Genomic DNA, 27,340 nt, shown 5'->3' on the forward strand with positions numbered 1-27,340 from the left:
AAGGGATTAATGGTCTGCAGCTAGGAAATTGAAGATTTGTTTGGAGGGCCTGATGGTTGCAACTGGTGCACACTAAGATGCAAAATTTAGAAAGCTAGAGATAAAATATATTCAAAATCTAAGTGATTTAGCTATTACATGTGAAGCCCATTATTCAAAATCCTTAGCAGAGCCTGATTTCTTTCCAGCCACCACTCTAAGCAGACTCACTACTCTTTCAGAGCTCAGAATCTTAAAGCTAAGAGACATATGGCTACAAAAGCTATCCAGATTTTGAAATGTGTTTTTTTTTAAAAAAAAAGTGCTTCAGATTGCATGCATCTGTACATTCAGCCCATTTCCACATGGGACTAAAAGAAAGATAACAGTGCTTTAAAGAGTCAGATTGATTTTAATGAAGTAATTCCTTAAATGCAGAATTCTGAGAAAGTCAGGCTGCTTTAAAGAACATCTGTTACATGCTGACCTTACATTTGTATACAGCATTTATTTCAAAATATTTTTGAAATTTATCTAGCCCCCTCCATGGCATGGGGCCGGAGTACCTCAGGGAACATCTGCTGCCGGCATCAAGCTCCCTGCGCCCTGTGCGTTCCCACAGAGAGGGCCTCCTCAGGGTGCCACCGGTCAGAGAATGCCGTCTGGTGGCCCCCAAGGGGAGATCCTTCTCTGTGGGCGCCCCGGAGCTATGGAACCAGTTACCGGTTGAGCTCCGGACGGCGCCCGATCTGCGCTCCTTTCGCCGCGATCTGAAAACATACTTGTTCGAGCAAGCCGGCCTGGCCTGAGGGGGGATTGGTGGGGTTTTTTTATCATTCTTATTGGGGTTTTTTACTATGTATCAATTGTATTTTAATCGGGCATGCATTTAATTATCTTTTAATTTTTGTAAATTTCTGTGTTTTATTCTTGCCCTGTACACCGCCCTGAGTCCTTCGGGAGAAGGGCGGTATAGAAATGATAATAAATTAAATTAAATTAAATTTCTAGAGCATCCTCTAAATTACCAAGCAAGGCTCCATAATAGAATTTGTCACTTTCACTTTCAACAGCATTCACACATTTGGAAGCAGAACTTTCTGCATCCAGTTGCATATTTTTCTTTTTTTTCCCTCCATGAAACCTTCACATTAAACAGCATGTACACTTGAGGGAATACAGTTTTCCAAAGCCAAGTCTTTTAGAGGACAAGCTGATTTCCAAACACATACATTTTATATGCAATTTTCCCCTACACAGACATTTTTGTGAAAGACACATAAAAAAAACATAAAAGCTGAAAGATCGTTGCATTCTCTTTTGCATATTAGTTTGGAAAGTGTGAATCAACAGGTCCATATCAAAATGCAACTTGTTTCTCTGTCCCAAGTCCAAACCTTAAATTAATCAAGCAAATGACAAAGAATCAAAGTAGATGATAAAATATAATGGCTGATTTACATATTATACTAAGCTATAATGTAGTTTGTTTGGTTTTGCTTTAGGATTTTGTGCTGTTAATATAATGAGATGTCTTAACATGTAGTAGTTACCTGAAGAGCTAGTGAACCTATTCAAATCACGATGATAGAGCCACAACAAGGATCTTATTTCATTATCTAGTCATTCATAGCTCAGAAATAGATCACTACAAATATGTTGATAGCATGAAATCTGGATGGATGGATACAATTACATAAAGAAGCAGAAACCAGGAATGGCAACCAGGTTGCCATCCCTAAATTTCTAGTCAAGTAAATCATAAAATCTCTGAATGTCATCATAACCCTTACAATTGAAGAATGAACTTGTATGCATGAAGAATACTATCATGTCTCCCAAAGGAGCACTTGAATCTATTTTTATTTAATCTCTTCTAGCTCTGTAATCATTACAGATGATCAGAGTTAGCCAGGCACCTGGAATACCAGTTGAAAGGGAAAACTAATGAATTAACTGGCATTTTCCATGCTGAGAACTCAGAGCCTTATGGATAACAATTACCATTAGTAGTCATAAGACTTGCATGGGTAACCTGCTAATTGCATTCAAAACATTTGGGGGTGAGGGACAGGGTAGGTGGGAAAATGACACAAAGCAGATAGAAACATGTTGCTCATGGTTATGATTTCTAATTTTCCCTATGTTTTTTGAAGGAGGGGGCATTTTAATTTTTTTTAAATAGCATAAGCCTATACTAAGGCTTGTAGGGATGTGGTGGCTCAGTGGGTTAGGATGCTGAACTTGTCGATCAGAAGGTCGGCAGTTTGGCGGATCGAATCCCAAGTGCCGCATAACAGAGTGAGCGCCTGTTACTCGTCCCAGCTTCTGCCAACCTATCAGTTCGAAAGCACATAAAAATGCAAGTAGAAAAATAGGGACCACTCCGGTGGGAAGGTAACAGCGTTCCGTGCGCCTTTGGCGTCTAGTCATGCCGGCCACATGACCACAGAGACGTCCTTGGACAAACGCTGGCTCTTTGGCTTTGAAACGGAGATGAGCACTGGCCCCTAGAGTCGGAAACCACTAGCACGCACGTGCGGGGGAACCTTTACCTTTATACTAAGGCTTGTGACACTGCATTTTTGGCCTCATCTAGGTATCTAATGCTTAGACCATAAAGCTTACAGTATATGGTTCTCTGGGGACTGGAGGGCCAGGGATGTATGGGGTTTTAAAGCCCTGTCTTGCTAGGAACTAACAAAAAGTCAGAGAACAAAGAAAAATTTCAAAAGATGCCTAGAAGTATAGTTGTGTTATAATAATCTTTCAAACGTTACACTTCTTACATTGAGTTAGGACTTGATACTAACCTATTATATGGTTGGGTTTTGAAGCTCAGCAAATTGTATGGATTCAACCCATTTGGTTTATAAAAGGTGGTTTATGGGATTTAACAAATGTGGTGTCAGCCATCAATTCATGGTTAAACAAATCACAATTTTATTTAAGATCTTAGCAAGTCTCATAAATAGGGAGTGATTTAACTTTGATCACTCAAAATACTCTGAGCCAGGGTGCCTGCTTGATAGAACAGGTGCTGTTACATTCCCAGCTCCTTATTGTGAGGGGTGGCTTGAACACAAGGCAATTCACAACATGTATCATGGTTCCAACAAATGCAGTACTTCAAAGAACTTCAACTTGTTTACCTTAAAGAATCTTTTATTATAGCTGCATAGCTTCAGCATGTACATTTAATAAGCCAAAATCTGAATTCTCTTCCCCTGAACACATCATATCAAATACAATTCCCTCCCTTACTTTAAACATCATAAATCACATTCTCCAATTAGTTTAAAATGCAAGCTTTCCCTCCTGTTTAACAACCCACCAAATTCTTATCTTCTCTTATTACAAACAGTCTTGAGATACATTCTCCCTACTCCCCCCAGCATCCACTAATTCTAGCTCTAAAAGTAATATACGAGTTAAAGGAAGGCTACGTCTCCCTATATTGTCAAACAAGAACATCCGATATTAGCAGCATTGACAACATGTGGTTAAAAAAGTCAAGGTGGCAGGCCCCATGATGTGATCAAAATTCTGTCCACTTTTTATGGGCATCACACCCGAAAAAGAGTGGAGTCAAGATCCCACAGCTGTGGCTGTCATCTTGACTTTTTAAAAATCACTTTCTGTGGACACTCATTGCCATAATTCTTTGCTGCTTACCAGTGGAGGATACTATAGACATATCTCTTGTGAGCAAGAATGTGACACCAATAAAGACACACAACGGCTTGAGAGAAGGGAAGAATCTATGCCTCCAATATTTGCTCACTGATGAGAGTTGTCTGTATAGAATGACACAAACTCTTGCTTTGTTTGTGTGCTACTGTTTGTTTGTTTTCTAAGCCAACAGATCTCATCTGTTTCAACAGATTTGGGGATGGATGAGTTTAGAGAGGAGCATATCCAATGTTTTGCAATTTGCAAGCCAAATTTGTCTTTGCAAATGAAGTCATGTACTGTAATGGAAAGGAAAGTGGGGGTGATGGGAAGGAGCTTAAATCCCAGATGCAATCTACCCTAGATTTACTTTTGTACAAGATCATTATGTATACCAATACATATTCATTACATGCATTCAAAGCATTTGATCGAAAGGCTCCTGAAGAACAGTTCTTGCACTGAGTTCAAAATGACTTAAGCTCAATTCCCCCACCTATTACTTGAGGTAAGAATGACCCTGTTGCCAATTTGAAGAGTCATAGCTCTGAAAAAGAGGCTAAGATTACACATTGTATTACGTCCTGGTTTGTTTTGGCCATAGTTCATTGAATAAATGTCAGTGGACTAATTCAAAACCCCTAGCCAAAATTTAGCTCAGTTAGACCAGGAGAAAATAAATGTTTTCAGTCCTTTGAGAAGTATGTTGGGGATTGGCCTCCCAAAAAGAGGGGCAGGGGCAAAGAAGGGAACAGGACCAGGACAAAAACTAAATGATTCAATTCAAGTTAATTTTATCCTAATATCATGCATTTAATTATTCATTGTGCATTAAGTAGTTTCTGGGTTTTTTGTGCTATAAACCAGAGGTCTCCAACCTTTTGAGCACCAGGACCGGTTTCATGGAAAGAGGTTTTTCTGCAGACTGGAGGGGACATGGTTTCATGTTCTGCCGGCATCCTGTGGATGTGGCTTTGCTTGTTTGCATGGACAGGTTTCTGACATGCTGCGGCCCGATGCCGGTCCACCGACTGGGGGTTAGGGACCCCTACTATAAACAATTATACGGTAGCAATATTTGGGTGAGATAGACTCAGGGGATCTTACTCAAGCATTCTGTGCATTCCTGGACCTTTGGGTTTTGCACCCTGAATGTAGCTAATACTAAAATGGATGAGCAAATAATCTATATTGATATGTGAGAAAACACTATGTTATCAGGTGCAAACAACCAGAACCACTCATGGACAGGCCCAAACAGATATTTTATTGTTGATAACCCATATTTCAAGAGAAAGTGTTTGATCTCAGATCATTCCTCCCCTGAATGGACTTTAATCAATCATTCAGAATAGAGCTGAAGGGGACCTTGGAAGTCTTCTAGTCCAATCCCCTGCACAAACAGAAGACCCTATACCATTTCAGGTAGGTGGCTGGCCAGTCTTTTCTTAAAATACTGCTACCATTTCAGACAAACAATTGTCCAATCTCTTCTTTAAAACTTTCAGTGTTGCAGCATTCACAACTTCTGGAGTTAAGTTGTTCTACTGATTAATTGTTCTAACTATCAAGAAATTTCTTCTTAGCTCTAGGTTGTCTCTCCTTGATTAGTTTCCATCCTTGTCCCCCCCCCCCCGATGCTTTGGAGAATAGCTTGATTCCTTCTTCTTTGTGGCAACCTCTGAGATATTGGAACATTGCTATCATGTCACCCTAGTCTGGACAGCCATTTGTCTGAAATGGTATAGGGTTTCCTGCTTGAGCAGGGGATTAGATTAGATGACCTCCAAGGTCCCTTCCATCATCATCATCATCATCATCATCATCATCTTCATTATCATGTATGTATGTATGTATGTATGTATGTATGTATGTATGTATGTATTTATGTATTTTCTCCAGACTGGGCATACCCAATTCCTGCAACCGTTCTTTATATGTTTTTGTCTCCAGGCTCTTAATCATCTTAGTTGTTCTTCTTTTCGCTTTTTGCAAAATCTCAACATCTTTTTTGTAATAGAAAATCTCTTTACTCCCATTGGTGGGGGACCTTTCCCTTCAGCCTGTGGGTTCCACCACATTATGTTTCATTCTAGAGAACTACTGAAGAATGCAAAGCTTCAACTTCTGATTTAACTTTGGTCTATGCTTTATTTGGTTCAGCTCCCCACTCCCTGATTCCCAGGTCCCATTATAGATTTCACCTGCCTGTCCAGGATATTTACTTCACTTGGTAAAAATTTGGTACCAGTTTTGTTTACATCATCATCATCATCTGAAGGCACAGTTGGATTAGTGTGAAAGGAAAACAAAAGTGGTTTATTACCTCACCCAATATTTTTTGTCAACATGTCACAGTGTTCTTGTGAAACACTGATACATTGTGGGGCAGGGAAGAGAGAAAAGTTCCTTTCAATAATCTGGGGTAAGTATGGTGAGAATAGAACTATTTTCCACAGAGCTACTTCTGGGAAATTGTACATAGGAGATTACTAGATTGAGCCCTAGGGAGGGGTGAAGCATATCATCAATCTCAAGTCTCTTAATGCCTACAAGAGATAACAATAACAATAACAATAACAACAACAACAACAACAACAACAACAACAACAACAACAATAATAATAATAATAATAATAATAATAATAATAATAATAATAAGTTGGAAGGTACCTTGGAGGTCATCTAGTCCAACCCCCTGCTAAGGCAGGAAACCCTATACCATTTCAGACAAATGAGTGTCCAGTCTCTTCTTAAAAATGTCCAGTGTTGGAGCATTCACCACCTCTGGAGGCAGGTTGTTCAACTGGTTAATTGTTCACAATTAATTGATCACAAGAGCCCACCTTGAATTTCATTGACTCTTATTTACTGCCAATTCGCTTTCACCATTTGTAGGTCAGATTCTTGTAGCATACAATAAATCTGCATTCACTTGAACCTCCTGGACTCCTGGTTTCCTGCACTTGACATTGCAGTGCTATCTACAAAGGGGATCAGAAGAGTCAACATGGACCAATCAAAGTTCTTGGAGGAATAAACCTCTAGTCCCAATGACTGACTCAAATTGGATCCTGAAATCAAAGTTCTGCTCCCTTTTTAGGTGTGGCACATGTGTAACTCAGAGGAGGAAAAAAAATCACAATCTTGATTTTTTTTTAACACTCCTCCTTTCACAGATGCTCCTAAGAATCTCTGTATGAGACAGTAATGGAATTTGTAGCTGCCTGAAATTCTGATCTAGAAAAATGACTTATAAAATGAAGTATTACATGGCGTGTATTCCCATAAATTACTACTAGTCGAATGGTAATCTCTAGCTATTCATATGTATCTGAAAAGATGGCAAATCTGTAATTAAGACAATTCCTCCTACAAAGGAAGAAAAGATTATGAGATTAAAAACAAAGTTATTGCTCTCTTAATATATTCTCTATAAATTTAAGGTGACCTTCCAATTTTAAATTATTTGGGGATAAAAATTTAGCTTCCTTTTATGTAAATCTAAAACCAATCAAAACATATCACCAAAGCCTTCCTGAATATATCCAGATGTTTTCTTTCACTGAAACAAATTAAAAAAATGTTTTATTTTATGTGTTTATTTAATGTTTTTTTCCTGCTGTCTTCTGATGCTATCTGTATTAATTTTTGTTGACATACTGTTTTTCTAGAATGTTTGTAAATGTCTTTGGAAGTTTCATTAAAACTGCACAATAAATATTTAAAATAAATGCATAGCTTTAGCAGCTGTTTTTCTACACTTTCCTTAAAACTGGCAGAGGCTTAGTTTCTGATGATAATAATCTTGAAATCATTTCATTTTTTAAAAAATAAATGTATATGCATATGCATTCTGGAAACAGAATTAAAAGTTCCTTCATTAGCCACTGGCTTACCAAATGAGTACAAAATTTATTCCCCACATGTGCAAATTTGTACTTTGTTAATACTTGCACATTTCCACAGATTTCTGCACACAAACAGCTTTCAAGTACTATAAATGTCAGTGTTAATCTATTTGGCTTGATAAGCACATCATTAGTTTTGCTCATTTTGGATTGTGAGCTTTAGTTTTCTCTCTCTCTCTTTGTGGAGCTCATATCTATCTATCTATCTATCTATCTATCTATCTATCTATCTATCTATCTATCTATCTATCTATCTATCTATCTATCATCTATCTATCTATAATCCAACCAAACTATCCATATATCCTGACGGACAGTAGCTGGCAGTCATTTTACAATTTTGGGACCACATTTCATTTTTTGCCATTTTTTTTCTTTGTTTGACTCCTGAGAGACATAACATCCCAATGGTGATACAGCAATGTTAGGAGAGGGAAAACAGCCTTTTCTTTTAAAAGTTTTGAGGATTTGTAGGATTTTTTTTGAAGTAAAATTGGTACAGCTTATATAAGCTTATAAGAAGCTTCATACACATTTTTGGAAATATTTTTAATTTATTTTTCAGATTTTTTAATGGCTGCAATTGTTGGATTCTCATCAGTTTACAGAAAAAGAACAAGGCAATAAAAACATTTTTAAATAATTAAAATTAAAACTGTACCCAAACAATACTTCACAATTCTTGAGAACCGTCTTCTCCAGATTATTATTATTATTGTTATTGTTGTTGTTTCTCACACAGTCAGTCAGATGTTTAGACTGCATTTGTCACTTTTGTCTATCAAGTCCTTTCCAAGGACTGGGAGAGGCAGATATGGATATTTGATGGTGTTACAGGATTTGAACTTCCAGTGTTGGAGCATTCACAGCTTCTGGAGGCAAGCTGTTCCACTCATTAATTGTTCCAACTCTCAGGAAATTTCTCCTTAGTTCTAGGCTGCTTCTCTCTTTGGTTAGTTTCCATCCATTGCTTCTTGTCCTGACTTCAAGTGCTTTGGAGGATAGCTTGACTCCATCTTCTTTGTGGCAGTCCCTGAGATATTGGAACACTGCTATCATGTCATCCCTTGTCCTTCTCTTCTTTAAACTAGACACACCCAATTCCAGCAATTGTTCTTTATATGTTTTTGCCTCCAGTCCCCTATTCATCTTTGTTGCTTTTCTCTGTACTCTTTCTAGAGTCTCAACATCTTTTTTGCATCATGGTGACCAAAACTGGATGCAGTATTCCAAGTGTGGCCTCACCAAGGCATTGTAAAATGGTATTAACACTTCACAGGATCTTGATTCTATCCCTCTATTAATGCAGCATAGCACTCTGTTGGCTTTTTTTTTGCAGTTGCAGCACACTGTGGCTCATATTTAAGTGATTGTCAACTAGGACTTCGAGATCCCTCTCACAGTTACTACTATTGAGCAAGGTACCACCTATGCTATACCTGTGCATTTGCTTTTTCTTGCCTAAATGTAGAACCTTACTTTTTTCACCATTGAATTTCATTTTGTTAGATAGCGCCCAGTGTTCAAGTCTGTCCAGATCCTCCTGTATCTTAAGCCTATCTTCCTGAGTGTTGGCTATTCCTGCCAGCTTGGTGTCGGCTGCAAATTTGATGAGTTCCCCATCTATCCCCTCATCCAAATAATTGATAAAGGTGTTGAAGAGCACTGGGCCCAGAACAGAGCCCTGGGGCACCCCACTACACACTTCCCTCCATGTAGATGCAGTTTCATTGAGGACCACACGCTGAGTATGGCCGGTCAGCCAGCTACAAATCCATCTGGTGGTGATGCTGTCTAACCCACATTTTTCTATCTTATCAAGTAGTAGGTTGTAGTCTACTTTATCAAATGCCTTACTAAAGTCCAAGTAAATTATATCCACAACATTCCTCTGGTCTAGTAATTTTGTCACCTGGTCAAATTAGCCCTCCTATCTCTTTTTTCAACTTTCTTGCTCTTAGCCATTGCCAAGTCTTGTCATTATCTGTTTTCCCTGCTACCATGTTTTCCCAAAAATAAGACCTATCATGAAAATAAGTCCTTGCTAGATTTTTACGCATGCATTTAATATAAGCCCTACCTCCAAAATAAGCCCTAGTTTTGGGGTGATATGCACGCATAAAAATCAAGGTAGGGTAGGGGTGGGGGATAGAGCTGTACCAGACCCCACCACTTGCTTACTTTATGACCACTGCAGTCAGGCCTTCCACACCCCAACACCTGTTGCACTGCTGCCTGACTTATTATGAAGTTGCTTGCAACCGGACGTCATGTGGCACATTTTGCCAGTGCTGCTGCTTGTGGCAGGAGGCCACACAGCACTTCATGCCAGTGATGCCACTCACAGCAGGACGCAATGTGGCACTTTGTGCCAGTGCCACTTCTCGTGGCAGGAGGCCGTATGGTGCATTGGGCCATGGCCCAAATAATAATAATAATAATAATAATAATAATAATAATAATAATAATAATAATAATAATAATAATAATAATAATAATAATAAAGTTGGAAGGGACCTTGGAGGTCATCTAGTCCAAGCGCCTGTTCAGGCAGGAAACCCTATACCATTTCAAGCAAATGGCTGTCCAATCTCTTCTTAAAGACTTCCAGTGCTGGAGCATTCACAGCTTCTGGAGGCAGGTTGTTCCACTGGTTAATTGTTCTAACTGTCATGAAGTTTCACCTTAGTTCTAGGTTGCTTTTCTTCGTGACCAGTTTCCATCCATTGCTTCTTGTCCTTCCTTCAGGTGCTTTGGAGTATGCATGGCATCGGTGTGATGCACTGCACAACCTGGCATCTAGCTACAAGCAGACGCAAATGGTTGCAGAAGAAACCTGGCAGCAGTATGATAGTTGCTTGAGTGTGGGAGGCCTGACTGCAGCAGTCCTAAGGTAAGCGGTAAGACATCCCCTGAAAATAAGACCTGGTGCCTCTTTTGGAGGCAATATATATATATATTACAAAGCTGACTTTGTAATAATGCCGCTTGGGGTGTGTGTGAAAGCCCTAATAAGCAGGCATATACATAGAATGAAGGCTACTGCTAAGCTTGTAAGCCTTTTAAAAAGTGCTGGCCAAACAATGCTTTGTCTTCCCATGCCTCCATTGTTTTCTCATTTGGTCTTTCCTGTAGGCCAGTTTGGTCTCCCCAGTAATAAGTAAGCCTTCCTGGTATATTAGCTTCAGCCCATCTCTTTCACTGTCCTTCAGATATTCTTCCAATCCTTTTCTTTTCTTCTTCAACTTTCTGACATACTTGAATCAGTCCACATGCACCTATTTTCCTTGGTACATAGAATCTGTCAACGTTAGTGCAAGGATGAAGGTCATTGTTGATTTGTTGTCATTATTTTTCTGGTCTTCCTATCTAGGGCTTTTAGTTCTGCTTGAGTCCAGTCCACTATTCCAGCTGGAATGACTGGAACTGCACAGGAGTTTATTACCTTGATGGTATTTCCTCCAATGAATTTGGACTTTAAGATCTTGCTCACTCTCTTGATGTATTCACTTCTAAACCTTTTCTTGACTTCAACGTGCTTGATATGGTCAGCCTGAAGGATTCCCAATTATTTGTAGTGATAATCTTCATCCAGACTCTTGATATTATTTCTTCAGTTTTCACTATTTTTCACTATTTGATGGTGAGCATGATATATCTATCCAGTCCAAACTCAGTTGCTATATCTTGGCTGTATATATCTTGAGTTTCCTATAGATCTTTCCAAAGCTGAATTCTTTCCCTTTAATTTGGGTTTCCATTTTCAGAATTTCTACTGCCATTTATACTTAGGTAGAATTGCCTCTAGTCTGATTGAAATGGCTGATTTTGCTTAAATTGAAAGATTTACGTCTCAGTGTTCAATTTTCCCAGCTATTGCTGTTATTTGTTGCTTTGTGATTTCCAAAGCTTCCTCAATCTTTCAAGTGGTGCACCAATATTTATTTATAAGTCTTTCTTGATCCTTACATTTTCAATTTTTGTTCTTTCAGGTCCTTTAAATTACTTGCATCTGATTTTAATTGCTTTATCAGGACCTTCAGTCTGATCTTTCACTTAGGGATTGAATATGATCTGTATTTGGTTTGTTCTTTAGTATCCACCACAGCTGTTCTGTAGGTAAGCTGATTGGCCTGTTCAATAGATGTTATTTTAATCCTTACAAGTGATTTTTTCCACACCCATGACATGATTTTCAAACACAGAACATTTATGTCTTCTCTGTGGTTATTGTTCTTCTAGCAATCCTGCAGGGCTAAGCCCTGTTTACTCAGCCATACATCCCAAATCCTGTTGCCCACTTGTCAATGGATGCCAAGGAAATCTAGCATCTGATGATGTCCTTGTTTATCCAAGTGATGACCAGTCCATTATAGGATTCTTTTTCTGTTTTCTTACCATATTAAATGGATTGATGCATATATTTAGTCTGGCTCTTCCATGAAGACCTGTTTGGCATGTATGACCCTTCTGATAGAATACACTATTGCCTACATGAGCTATGCTCATTAGTGCATAGCAAGCCCTTCCCCCACATCAAGGATATACCCTTAGTGGGGGCGTTACAGCCAATTGTTTCACTTGATTTGGCATTTTTATCCATCTATCAATTCCTTCCCAAAGACCTGAGATAGCGAGAGGTTGTTGTTTGATATGTTAAATTATTATTCTTTTGTAATGTAAACTGCACCAAATTGTTCTGGTCAGGAAGCCTTAAATGTAATAAATAAATAAGTTTCAATGGTGCCCTAGTATTTAATTAAACTAATGAATGAAAAGCATTCTGGAAGAGTTCCATTTTGGTCAATTTTGGTAAAGCCAGCAAAGAGAGTCCATGCTGGACCTTGTTTTTTTTTAATGGATAACCCTTTCATTGATTGGCATTTTACAGCCAAATTGTGGTGGTACCATCTTTGAGAGCTTCAGAGACCCCCCCAAAAAAAGAGTGGGTGGGAAAAGGGAAATAATCTGTATTTAAAACTGACATGTTGCACTCTGATTCACTTAACAAAATTTATATATCAATATTAAAGGAATCGATTTTCACAATTTTTTCCTATTTGGTTGATGTTTGCTCTTATGTATATGTATGCATGTGACAATTATAATACATATGAAATAATGGTAGGAATCATTTTTCCCCCTGTTCTTCAAATCCAGCTTGCCCACAGAAGTGCTTTGTTTTCATTTATATGGCTGTAATTAAGAAACATTTCTTGGGGCAAGTAAGGTTTTCTATTTGCTCTGTTATAACAAAATTCTAGTTTGTTTTAATTCTACTTTGTCAAAGATATCACAGTATCCTGGTTCAATGCAATTTTAATAATTAGCTGTGGCTTACAAATTACAAGGGCTGGGTTCACACATCAGGCTGAGCCAAAATCAAAACAAAATTATGACTTACTATAATGCATGAAAATGCACAGTGAATGCACATACACAGTGGATGTTTACCCAAAGAGGATGCAACCAAACCTTTCTGGGTCTCATGGGACTAGCTCATGGCATTAGAAGAAACTAATTGTAAACACTCCTGGAAAACACGCAAGTATTTCTCAAAGAACACTTTCCTCCTACATCGAACAGCTGAGCTGGAACTATGGAAAAAAGCACATTGTGAGTTTTTATTTTTCTTTTCTATATAGCAAATGACAACCAAGAAACCACCATCTTTTTCCCAAATAGCAGAAGTAATCTCTCAATTGTTGAATCACAGGATTTTGCACATAACTCTGTATATCTTTCAATCAGAAGCTTCGAAGCCAACCAAGTCTCTTCATTACCTATTCAAATCCCTATAGTAAGAATTCAAGAACAGAGCAGTTTATCAGAGAAAGGAGATGGAATAAAGGAAACAAGAGAACATCAATTTAATGTAAGAATTATCTTTTTCTCTTTTTTGTTTGGCCACCAAGGGAGTATTTGCAATGAAACAAGTTGCTAGCTCTGCAGCAGGGTTAAAGGTCACTGTAGGAAGATGAAAAACAGATCTAGTTTAATAAAAAAAACAGGATGATAATGATCACAAGGAGAGAATGAGAGGGATGCAGTGAGAAATAAAGGAAGCAAAAGAGCACTCTTGAATATGTGCAAAGGAAGGGTGAAAGCAGCGAGGAAACCTAGTTAAAATCTGTTCCCCTGCTGTGGAAGAAAGACAAAAATAGTGAAAATAAAACCATTTAATAATGGCATTAGGACATCATTTCAAAAGACGGGGCATCAATGTCTCCAGCTTTACCAATTACCTGAACTAGAATGCTGTAATATTGAGATAATACTTAAAATGATGAAGGGAAGCCCACATTTTGTGCTTCTAGCTCCACTTCTAGATTTGGATTGAGCAACTATAACTAAAGCTACTATCTTAGATACTGCACAGTCTTAGTCTTTTAAGGCTTTGGAGGTATGACTGATGCAGAAAATGATCCATGTACAGTGGATGGGAAGAGAAGCAACATTTCATTTGCCTTAAATGCATTCTCAATTAAATGGCTGTGATATGAATTTTCAGTGCAAAATGTGTCTGCCAGGGTGCTCAGAGGGCAGGAGCCAGGGAAGATAATTTGTGTTGAAAGATCTGTATAGTTAACCATTATTTACTGGACAAAATTGGATATGTGTTAGTTTCAAATTCTAAACTCTTAAACAACTTGCAGGCTGACTATCAGAGAGAATAGAGTAGAGTAGAGTAGAGTAGAGTAGAGTAGAGTAGAGTAGAGTAGAGTAGAGTAGAGTAGAGTAGAGTAGAATAGAATAGAATAGAATAGAATAGAATAGAATAGAATAGAATAGAATAGAATAGAATAGAATAGAATAGAATAGAATAGAATAGAATAACTTTATTGGCCAAGTGTGTCTGGATACACAAAGAACTTTTCTCTGGTGGAGAAGCTCTTAGTGTATATGGAAACAACAAAGTAATATACTCATAAGATACCAATAGGAGAAGATAGTAGAAAAAATGAAAAAGATATTAGTAATACAGCCTTACTACATGGGTAAATACAGTGCTTTTTTGTAAAAGAAAAAGGTGCTGGAACTCACACATGTCCTACAACCCGTCTTGCCTACCCTACAAGGTTCCATCCAAAAAAAGTGCCGGAACTCCGTTCTGAGTGTTCTATGAGAAAAAAAGCCCTGGGTAAATATCTTTAGACATAACACATACAGTCATGCTCGAAATTGTTGGCACCCCAGAATTTTTTCCAGAAAATCAAGTATTTCTCACAGAAAAGTATTGCAGGAACACATGTTTTGCTATACACAGGTTTATTCCCTTTGTGTGTATTGGAACACAACAAAAAAGGGAGGAAAAAAAGCAAATTGGACATAATGTCAAACAAAACTCCAAAAATGGGCCGGACAAAATTATTGGCACCCTTAACTTAATATTTGGTTGCACACCCTTTGGAAAAAATAACTGAAATCAGTCGCTTCCTATAACCATCAATAAGCTTCTTACACCTCTCACCTGGAATTTTGGACCACTCTTCCTTTGCAAACTGCTCCAGGTCTCTCTTATTGGAAGGACGCCTTTTCCCAACAGCAATTTTAAGATCTCTCCACAGGTGTTCAATGGGATTCAGATCTGGACTCATTGCTGGCCACTTCAGAACTCTCCAGCGCTTTCTTGCCATCCATTTCTGGGTGCTTTTTGACGTATGTTTGGGGTCATTGTCCTGCTGGAAGACCCAAGATCTCGGACGCAAACCCAGCTTTCTGACACTGGGCTCTACAGTGCGACCCAAAATCCTTTGGTAATCCTCAGATTTCATGATCCCTTGCACACATTCAAGGCACCCAGTGCCAGAGGCAGCAAAACAACCCCAAAACATCATTGAACCTCCACCACATTTCACTGTAGGTACTGTGTTCTTTTCTTTGTAGGCCTCATTTCATTTTCGGTAAACAGTAGAATGATGTGCTTTACCAAAAAGCTCTATCTTGGTCTCATCTGTCCACAAGACGTTTTCCCAGAAGGATTTTGGCTTACTCAAGTACATTTTAGCAAACTCTAATCTTGCTTTTTTATGTCTCTGTGTCAGCAGTGGGGTCCTCCTGGGTCTCCTGCCATAGCGTTTCATTTCATTTAAATGTCGACGGATAGTTTGCGCTGACACTGATGCTCCCTGAGCCTGCAGGACAGCTTGCATTCCTTTGGAACTTGTTTGGGGCTGCTTATCCACCATCCGGACTATCCTGCGTTGCAACCTTTCATCAATTTTTCTCTTCTGTCCACGACCAGGGAGATTCGCTACAGTGCCATGGGTTGCAAACTTCTTGACAATGTTGCGCACTGTGGACAAAGGCAAATCTAGATCTCTGGAGATGGACTTGTAGCCTTGAGATTGTTGATATTTGTCCACAATTTTGGTTGTCAAGTCCTCAGACAGTTCTCTTCTCCTCTTTCTGTTGTCCATGCTTCATGTGGCACACACAGACACACAATGCAAAGACTAAGTGAACTTCTCTCCTTTTTATCTGCTTTCAGGTGTGATTTTTATATTGCCCACACCTGTTACTTGCTCCAGGTGAGTTTAAAGGAACATCACATGCTTGAAACAATTTTATTTACCCACAATTTTGAAAGGGTGCCAATAATTTTGTCCGGCCCATTTTTGGAGTTTTGTTTGACATTATGTCCAATTTGCTTTTTTTCCTCCCTTTTTTTGTTGTGTTCCAATACACACAAAGGGAATAAACCTGTGTATAGCAAAACATGTGTTCCTGCAATACTTTTCTGTGAGAAATACTTGATTTTCTGGAAAAATTTCTGGGGTGCCAACAATTTCGAGCATGACTGTAAGACAGTACTGTGGTACTGTTCAGCAGAGTGATGACACAAGGGGAAAAAACTGTCTTTGTGTCTAGTTGTTTTAGCATGCAATGCCCTATAGCGGAGTCTTGAAGGAAGAGTTGAAACAGTTTATGTCTAGGACATGAGGGGTCTCTAGATATTTTCTCAGCTCTCTTTCTGACCTATGCGATATACAGGTCGTCAATGGAAGGCAGGCTGGTTGCAATTGTTTTTTCTGCAGTCCTAGCTATTTGTTGTAGTCTGTACCTATCCTGTTTGGTTGCTGTACCAGATAGTTATAGAAGTACAAATGAGATGTTCAATAATTCCTCTGTAGAACTGAATCAGTAATTCCTGGGGCAGTATGAACTTTCTCAGTTGACTCAAGAAGAAGGATATTTTTAAGAAGGCGGTCTTCTTAAACATATCTCCACTTTTCAAGGCCCAATGTTGGGTGCACAGAGAGGCCATCTCTTGTCATGCTCCCAAATGAGACCTCTCAATTAATACTCTTCTCTTTCTGCCTATAGAAGGGAAATAAATACTTTCTCTTTTAGGCAGGCATTTTCAATTTAACTATACTTATAGTTTTTAATCAATTTTTCACACTAAAATTTTATATTTTAAGATCTGCAGAAGAGGCCCTTCTGAAAATGACTGCACTATCAGAGGCCCATTCTGGAACACAAGAGAATCCATTTTTCTTCTCTTAGGCTATTGGGCAAACTACCTTGGAAAATTTGGGACCCACTCTTCCAGCATTTAAAAATGTATCTATTCTGCTAAGTACCGCATTTCATTTTACGTTTTAAATTCTGCTTCTGCTTCTGGAATTCTATTAGCTGCTTTGATTACTCACAAAGTCGAAAGATAGAGTATAATCCCAGTAAATAGCTAATAACATTAATAAGAGAAAGGCAAGGTGCAATTTGGATAACAATAAATTCATATAAAAAGGCAAAAGAGGGGACCTGACATATGAAAACAAGAGAAGCTGAAAATACTTTCCAGTATAAACAATGCAACTCAACACCATTTGCTAGCAAGCCACCCTATGTGGTTCTTTTAGGATACATTGGCCTTTGAACCAACCCATAAATTAATCATCATGACCCAGTTAGGAATGTCAAGCAAATCCAAGCTTTGCATACAGATTGTACCGTGGTTCTTTCTGAGAAATACTTGTATGTTAATTGCCAGGGCTGTTAGTATATGCAAAAGGTTTTTATACAATAGTGAGGCAGTGTTCTAGGCAGTAGATTGGAAAAACAATCAAGAGGACTTCTATACCAATTACCACCACTTACCGGTAGTTTACAGTCTGAAATGACATTTTATTGTGTCTAATGGCATAAACAGTCTTAGAGGTGCTTCATTATTAGGACTCCAGCATCTGCATTGTTTCCCAATCGTATTTGAGTACAATAGAAAAAAAAAGATGTCAGGTCTGCCATCGTAAACACTTCACTCTACTTTGTCTCTCTGGCATCCTGCCATAAAACACAGGTGAGGGAGAGAATGGGGATGTAGGGAGGAGAGCTGACACGATGACAGGAACCAGAGGTGCCAATCCTGAACAGACCAGTGGATCCAAGGACACGAGTGTGAGAATGGAATTGGAAACTCAACCAAAGAGGCACGAAACCTTAAAGCTGTTACCAAAACATCAAATTTGAATACTAATGGCACTATGCGATAGTCAAGGGGGAAGGCCCTGGGAGAAGGGAAAAGGGCAGGCTTCGTGCAGAAAAATTCAAATCCAGCTTTCCTTACTCTATAACAGGCATGTCAAACTCACGACGTCATGTGACACCGCACGATGTATCGGGACTTTTTCCCCATTGCTGGCAATGGGGCAGGTGTGGTTTCAGCATGATGCATCCAGTAAGCGTTTGACATGCCTACTCTATAACTACTTGGTTTTGGTAAAAGTATACCTTTTGCTACAAATGGAGAGCCTTTCTTTTCTAAATGCCTAAGCTGGAACAAGCCTGACAAATGGCTTTTATGCTGTATAGTTCTAAATGGTTTCAGTTTTACAAAGATGACTTTCTTTATATGCAATGCAGTGATGGCATGCTGGTACTTTGATTTCTTCAGAAATATAAAGACAGTTTAGCTTGACTGGAAGGGGAAAACCAAGAAAGTCATGGCTTGATGCAGCTCTCTCTCTCAAAGAGAGAGAGAGAGAGAGAGAGAGAGAGAGAGAGAGAGAGAGAGAGAGAGAGAGAGAGAGAGAGAGAGAGAGAGAGAGAGAGAGAGAGAGAGAGAGAGAGAGAGAGAGAGAAAGATTCAAACCCAAAAGGCATGATATGAAGCTATATGAAAGAATTTGGGGAAGCAAGGGTTCTTTGCAAGGACAAAAAGGCATAGCAATATAGTGAATGGCATTGGTGTAAACTAGATTACCTTAGATTTCTTCTTTCTTAAACTTCTTTTGCTTATGACATCTTAGACTTTTCCTGTACTTTGCATTATGCTGTTTATCTTGAAAAGGAACAGCATGACAGTTAACTTAATAATGGTCATGAGTCATGACTTAATGCCTCTCAATATCAGTTGCTGAAGAAAATTACCGAAAGAAGACAGTCACCAAAGTTTGGGTATGATCTATAACTCATCCAATACAGCATTTATTCTTCAATAGTCTTTAAGGCCATTTAGACCTCTGTCTTTAACACAATGCTAATCGGGGAGCAGGGCCACCAATCCAGCTTTATAAAGTTCATCCCTGTTTTATAAAGTTCATCCCTGTTCATCCCAAGATGCCATAGAAGAACAAATATAAGATGAATGCTACAGCTGAATCAAAGCAGAGGTTTGTGTAGAATTGCAGTGTGATACACTCATTTCAATGGGACATTGTGAAAGAGACTATGGAGCACCAATGGGTTCATGGGGTGAAAAGGTGAAAAGCCTTGGACTGCCTACCATTCTTTATATTAATTTCACCCTGCTGCTTTCCCATGCCTCTCTACTCATCTCTTGCATATTGGTCCTTCTGCAGTTTTGCTCACTTTAGCCTAGTATAATACTAAATACTTAATCTGGTTTGAGTTGTCCCAGCATCAATTATTAGAAATGAAAAAAATGATAAATTCTTTGCTCCAAGTGAAAAGATGCCTACCAACCTTATTGTTTGTAAACTTCCGAGTTTCACAAATCACTTTGAAAGCCCTTTGCTGGCACAATTAATTAAATTGTTTACGTCATTCTATAAATACCTCTGGGAGACTGATTTTTTTCATTACTGTATATAGAGTGAGACCTCTCCAAGATGCTAATGATAATCAATAGTTGTTCTGTTCCTGATATTAACTTTAGATGAGAATTCTTGGTGACTTTCTTTGGGGAGAATCTTTCTGAGATTCCAACTGCTCTTAACAAAAAAAGGTCATTAACTTATCAAATCATGGCACTCTGTGATGAAGCACAGATGATCCAGCTCTGAATTTCAGCCGTATTCCGTGCATTACACAGCTATGAGGGCACAATCAACAAAAACAGTGCAACATATAAACATAAGCATGTGAGAATATGCATATTACAGCTTACCTAGGGAAAGAAATCTTATATATTAGTTATATTTTTGCAAATTACTGTTCAGTAAAGTAAATTATTCGTACTGAGAGGTCCTTGGTGCTCTCTGAGCTCGCTTGTTTTCTTGCAGACATTTCATTACCCAAACTAGGTAACATCATCAGCGCTAGTAAGTGTGGGTTGCTGTCAGTTTATATTCTACTGGCTTCCCTGTCAGTGTTGGTGGGGATGGTCTTAGAGGTTCTCTGGTTGGGCTGTTTGCTGTTGGCTTCTTTGGCAGTTTCTTGATTGAGGTATTATTTACTTGATTGTTAGTCTGATGTTAACCTTGGAGTTAATATATGCTGACCTGGGTGCTGATTGCTGGTGGAGAGGTGCTGGGGTCTTTCTTGTTTCCTTTTCGGCTGATTGATTGTCTCTTTTTCATAGTCTATAGATGTTGTTAATGTCTATGTGTCCATTGATGGCTGATTGGTCAGAGTGCCAGGCTTCTAGAAATTCCCTGGCATTTGTGGACATGGCTTGGTCTAGGATGAAACTATGGTTAAATCTGTCTATACGTTGTGAAATTATTGATACTGAGGGTGACACCAGTATCTCGAAGAAACTTTTAAATGTATACATGCACAGCAAATGCTCACATTCGGTCAGCTACAGATTTTGTTGTTTTTCTCTTCCTTTTTCCTACCATATAAATATATATTCTTTATGTCTTTATGGCTATTTCTTCCTAATGTCCATTCAAAAGACGTTTGAACCTGTTATGATCAGCCATTACCTTTCTAATGATAAATTTTATCAGAATAACTATTCCATAGCTTAATCTGGAAAATACATGGGAGCTATCCTAAAAGAGATTGACATCTCATTTTCCTAAATATTCACAATTAATTTACAGTTGTGCAAGTTATTGGCATCCTTCAGTCTCGAGAGACTATGGTATCGTGCTCTGGAAAGAGGTCCTAAAGCAGCATCTGGTGTGGCTAAAAAGCCCAGTTCGAGAGTGGCAGTCCCTTCCACACTGAGGGCAGATAGAATCTGTTCCCTGACCAGCCCCCAGATTTCGCTGGTTCCAGGACTGCCTCTTTGCCTCAGCCTGCCGCACAAGTGTCTCAAGTGCACAAGTTGTGCAAGTGCTACATGAAAAATATAGCACTGCCATTTAAAATTACCATGGAGAAATCACTAAAATACTACAATTAATCATGAAATAAAACACAACGCATACATTCAAACTTGGCCAAATATAAACATTTCAAAAATGGTTGACTAAGTTTAATTCCACACATCATGTCCATCTAATGTTCCATTATCACCCTTGACATGAGCTAACTTTCGAAAATATCTGAATTCTTTTTCTGCTAAGTGTAGGGTACCAGCTTGGGAAATATTGGCAAATTTCTGCCTCAGCATTTTTTGTTCTCTCTCTTCCTGTGTGATATAAGTTATGATCTATCTGTCCATCCATCCATCCATCCATCCATCCATCCACACACCTATCTTAATATTAACATAGAAATACATATATTACAAACCAAAGTTGCCATATTTGTTTTAGAACATAAATTAAGCTCCATGAGATATGAGTCTGGATAGAGAAAATAGCGAAGTATTGAAATGTTTGGGAATGTATTCATAGGCCTTAGTACAAGGCAGAGATGGATTCTACAGTACTAAACATACAATATCAATGCTCCTTTGACAGTTACTTTTCTTTTAATTACAACAATTTGTGTGTGTTTGTGTCTGTGTGTGTTTGTGTGTTTATCAATTTCAAATGTGTTCATCAATTCAAAGGGATCACTCCAGTCAAGAGTCTCAAATATATATATATGTGTGTATATATATATATATATGTGTGTGTATATATATATATATATATATATATATATATATATATATATATATATATATGTGTGTGTGTGTGTGTATATATATATATATATATATATATATATATATATATATATATATATATATATATGTATATATATATATATATATTATATATATTATATATATGTATATATATATATATATATATATATATATATATATATATATATATATATATATATATATATATATATATATATATATATATATATATATATATATATATATATATATATATATATATATATATATATATATATATATATATATATATATATATATATATATATATATATGATTTCCTGACTTGGTACATGATATAAACATTTCATTATATTATGTGCTTGATGGTATTTATTTACTACTGAAGTTGTTTTCAATGTTAGCAAAGATGCTACTTGCAATTTCTTTTGCATGAAGCTTTTTTTCTGCTTTCCTTCTCCCTCCAAACTCATTAACAATGACGTGAGAAAACAAATAGTAGAAAACAAAATATGATCCAATCTCTAGAAGTATGTGATCTCAAGCTTACTCCTCCATTGTGATTTGTTGTGTTTTTATCAGGCTGAAATGAGAGCAATGGACCTCATCCAGTGCATAAGCCTCAGTGAAATGAATAGACGTTCTACAAAATATGCTATGGCACGTCTTCCTTTTTTTCCCCACAAGACTTTGGTGAAACTATTTCCACTGGATGGGTTGGCAATATTTAAAGAATATGTGTTTCTTTGAAATGAGATGAGATCCTGGATCTTTTCACATTTATTGAGCACAAGTAAATCCAATATCCTTTAGCACAGATTAACAAAATTGTTGCAGCAAAACTCTGGGCAATAATCTTATTTCTGTGGCATCATTCAACATCTCAATATACCAATTTATACTAGATCCGGAAGTTCTTGGATTACCTTCTCCCTTTCAGATATGTTAGACTTCGATGACCCATTATAGTTTGTAGCATAATGGCTGGGGATGATGAAACTGCAGTTCATAGCAATAGCAATAGCTCTTAAATTTATATACTGCTCCATAGTACTTTACAACACTCTCTGAGCAGTTTACAAAGTATTAGCCCCAACAATCTGGGCCTCATTTTACTGACCTTATAAGGATAGAAGGCTGAGTCAACCCTGAGTCTGTCAGGATCAAATTCCAGCCTATGAGCAAAGTTTGTCCACAATACTGCATTTTAACCACTGCAACATTATGGCTCCTTTCTATCTCAAAGGTGACTCTTTTGAGGAGGATGCTATAAGCTGTCCAGGCATAATGGAATGTTATATTTTTTTAAAAAATGGGGCAACTTTAGTAAAGGAAATAAAGGTTCTGGGGAATCCAGGACGCTGAGCAATGCATGATGTCCAGTCATTGAAAAGTCAGTTTGGTGTGACACCTTTTTTAGAATGACTCCTTCTCACATTTGATACAGCCATTTTGGGAGGGAAAAGGTGCCCATTATGATTCCCAGTAGTTCTAATTTTGCTCCTTCTTGGCCTGCAGGAATCATAAAAAACCCTACTTATACAAAATGTTGGAATCATGTGTTTTTTTTAAACACCTCTTTTTTATTCTCAGAAAGTGTTTCTTTGGATATATATATACTCCGAAAGAATGGGGCTTACTCCCAAGGTAGATATATCCTTTGATTGACATTTAGAATGGTTTTAGTTTATGTCTCTTGTTTTTCAAAATAATAAAATAATTACCATGAATCATATATTCCCTGTCCACACTTTAAGAAAGCCATTACAAAATTCTGAGATATATCATATTCATAGTTTATGACAGCGTTATTGTAGATGGCAATTGATATAATTGATATAACCCTTTTTAGAAAAAAAGAAAGAAAGAGAGAAAGAAAGAGAGAGAAATAAATAAATAGAAAGAAAGAAAGAAAGAAAGAAAGAAAGAAAGAAAGAAAGAAAGAAAGAAAGAAAGAAGGAATAAAGGAAGGAAGGAAAGAGAATATCATAATAAGGTGCTCTACTCAAGCTAGCTGTCATTGGAAATAAATCTGGACTAAATTTAAACATGCCTTTACCTGTCAAAAACAAAGAAAATAAAAATGTTCATACTCTTTTGAGGATAAGGTCAGCCAGATTATATAACACTTACTACCATTTTTAAAAGTATTTCTGAGCAACAAGAAAAACAACAACAACAAAAAACCCCAGTGCTAGAACAAGCTCCTAAATGTATTTTCCTTGCAATATTAGCTGGATTGGAATCACTGTGGCATTTTATAAAAGCTGTCAAAAACAGTCACCAGAACACATACAAATATTTACATGTACATACAGTGTATTACCCATATTTCACGTACCTAAATCAAACTGAAGTTCAGTCAATGTTATCTTGGGCTAAGCTTTTAGCACAGACCTCAAGAATCATTAGCATCATTAGATACTAGAGTCAGCATCTCCTCTCTTGCAAGCAGCAAAATATCTGCCTGAAAAACCATTTTAGTGGAGGAGGAGAGAAAAGGTCTCCTCTTCCTTTTTCACACAATAAGCCATCTAAGGCAAGCAAGCAAACGATCGGACCAACCTTCTCTTTGAGACACTCTTAGACAACAGTTCTAAACTATTTCAATGCTTTTAAAGAATACTGAGTCCTTGTCCTTAGCTATGAATTAAGGCCATATGCTAATTCAAAGAGAAACAAAGTAAAGACACAACCTCCCCACCCCCTTTTTTTTGTCAGACACAGCCATATAGATGTGTACGTCAGTTGTTTGATAAAGGTTTGAAATCTTCTCACTATATTCTTTCTCTGAAAGGGAATTAGGTGAAGGATAGAGAACATTCAAGATATTTGTGGCCTAATTAATCAAAATGCATGCTAAAAGGCATAATTTGGCAAAAAACCCAAACAAACCCTAGAATCAAAATGGCTACTTGCAAAGATTATTTGGAAATCCATGGTAAAACCCATGGTGGGAAGCCAGCTGTTATCTGAACATATAAGAAGCAGATCATCCAGGAATTAAATGATTTCTTGGACTCATGTTATATGAACACAACCACATTTGGTTAACTTTATGTCTTGTATGAACCCAACACATATACATAGATCAAGTTGGCAATTCTTCCCCAAATCCTGTGTTAGTCAGACATGTTGGACTTCAACCCACACAATCCCTTGTGAGCATAGCTACTGGCTAGGAGTTCAACTGTGGAAGTTGAAAAGAAAAACAGCAGCCTAGTCCCCAGAAATTGAAGCCCTGGTTTGTACTCTAAATGCTTACTGCTATCTTGAGAGAAAAGTATATGTCAGTATCTTTTTTCTCTGATAGTTTACCTATTATATTTCACCTACATTTCTCCACAATTCCCGCTTTCTCGTGTTTTGTTTCCTCCCGGATGTAGGTTTTCAAAGCACTCTTCCAGCAAGACAAAAACAAATATTTCATTGGCTACTTGGAAAAGAAATTCCAAATGCCTCTATACCTACAAAGATCAAAATCATTGAAGCCACAACATTGTATAGAAGCAAAAGTTGGACTTTGAAGAAGCAAGGTAGGAAGAGTATTGATGGCTTTGAACTTTGAAGCTGAAGAAAACTTGTGACAATACTGCCAAGTACTGCCAAGAAAACAAACAGATGGATGACTGAACAGTGGAGCACAACCAGCAGCAAGATGGCTGGACTCAGTTCTAATGGCTTTGAATGCACAGTTGCAAAGCCCAAAAGACCAGGCTAGGAACAGATCTTCATGTAGAAATTATTTCTACGATATGTGTTTGCTCTATCTCAACTGCAATTTGATGACCCATAATAAATCATTGGTTTGCAAAGGGACTGTGTCTTTTTAATTGTTCTAATGAAATTTCAAACAAGGGTTAAACAATGTTGGCCCCTCAGCACATCTTGTCAGGCCAATTTTTCACTTGAGAGGGGAAGCTGGAAGATCTCCATCTTAGATTCACAGTCCTGATTAAACTCATATATAGAGGGATGATGTGCCTTATTTAAGATAACTCTTCAGGCAGATGATTGTATGGTTTTCAGTTCATTTGCTAATACTTAAGCTTTTATCAAGATTGCCAGTTAGTTTGCTGTGACCAAGAACAGACAGATTAAAACAGTCCTAGAACATGCCATTAAAAAAAAATAAAGCCTGTTTACTTTAAAACAAGATTGATACCCAGCATTTTTTAAAAAAAATGTTCTGTGATTTACTGGTGGGATTTACTGGTGGGATTTACATACCATGTTTAGGTAGATTAAAATGAAGTTGTATAATCTGCATTTCAGCATCTTTGGGAAACCAGCCAAAATCTTAGCTTCCTGTACAAATCTAGCTATCATTGCAAACCATATTATGTTTTATTGTTTGGGCAAAACATATTAAATAAACATAACAATAGGTTTTGTCATGGTGAATGAACCCTGCCAATGAATGTCAGCATGATTTAATAGCAAATTGATTATTATTTTTTTCCCAATGAGGGAAGAATAAGGAATACCCTTTACATACTAACATACATTAATTTCTTCCCCGTTCAAACTAACCAAATCTCTAAATCCAGGTTATTCAAAGGTAATTGTTGTTTATGGCGGGGTGGGGAATTACAGCCCCTTTATGACTGCTGGACTTCAACTCCCAGAATTCCTGAGCCAGCCATGCTGGTTTGAGAATTCTGGGAGTTGAAGTTCACAGGTCATAAAAGGACCATAGTTCTCCACCCCTGGTCTATGGGCACCCAAATATTGCAGTATCCTCTTGCTTCAGAGAGGACAGTGTTGCAAAAGCCAATTTCACATAGAAGACTAACAACTCAACAATCTACACAACAGGAAAATATGAATCTGTTGATTGAAATGAAATCCCCCAAACATTATTTTAAAATTTAACATTAATGCAGAAAAGGTAGAGTAAAAGGGAACAGAGACTTACATTGTACGATCAGCTGTACCAATGCTTCCCTTGGCTTGACGTTAAATCCATTGTATTGACTGGTTTGACACCTATAGGTCCCTGTCATCTCCCTTGAGACATTGACAATCCGCAGAATCCCATCATAGCTCTCCATCTGCATTGTCCCATCTGGCATAGGAACTTCCTTGTCTGCCCTGGACCAGAGGATGATAGGCTTGGGTTTCCCGGTCACCTGGCACTGCAGTTCAATGGTATCTCCTTCTCTGGTGACCAAGGGTGACTTTTCTTGTGGAACAGTCAGATTGGGTGGAACTTCAAATGGGTGCAAAGGGGAAAGGAAAGGAAGAAAACAAGAAGTGGAAATGAAATGGTTAGTACGTGAGAGTTCTGTGTCATTAAATGCCAAATTGGACAATATAAGGCATAATTTAGGGGGCACCCAACCATTCTGGAAGAGTATGACAGAATAACGGAATGACAGTGTTGGAAGGGACCTTCTAGTCCAACCCAGTGCTCAAGCTGGAGACCCTATACCTTTTTAGACAAATGACTGTCCAATCTCTTCTAAAAACATCCAATGATGGTGCCCCCACAATTTCTGGAGGCAGGTCATTTCATTGATTTATTGATCAGAAAATTTCTCCTTTCTAGATTAGTTCTCTC

The 27,340-nt window shown here is 37.8% G+C and overlaps 1 protein-coding gene across 1 annotated transcript in view; it reads right to left on the reverse strand.

Moving 5' to 3' along the window:
* MDGA2 (MAM domain containing glycosylphosphatidylinositol anchor 2) overlaps positions 1-27,340 on the reverse strand; it is a gene marked incomplete at both ends in the record, with an annotated part of 586,749 nt that overhangs the window by 168,992 nt on the left and 390,417 nt on the right. Inside the window, one exon of the mRNA XM_081314870.1 lies at positions 26,696-26,989. Coding sequence (XP_081170996.1) covers positions 26,696-26,989 — 294 coding nt within the window. The remainder of the gene's footprint in view (positions 1-26,695; positions 26,990-27,340) is intronic.

This window comes from Vipera berus (assembly GCF_964194415.1).
Source record: "Vipera berus genome assembly, chromosome: 1".
Lineage (NCBI taxonomy): Eukaryota > Metazoa > Chordata > Lepidosauria > Squamata > Viperidae > Vipera > Vipera berus.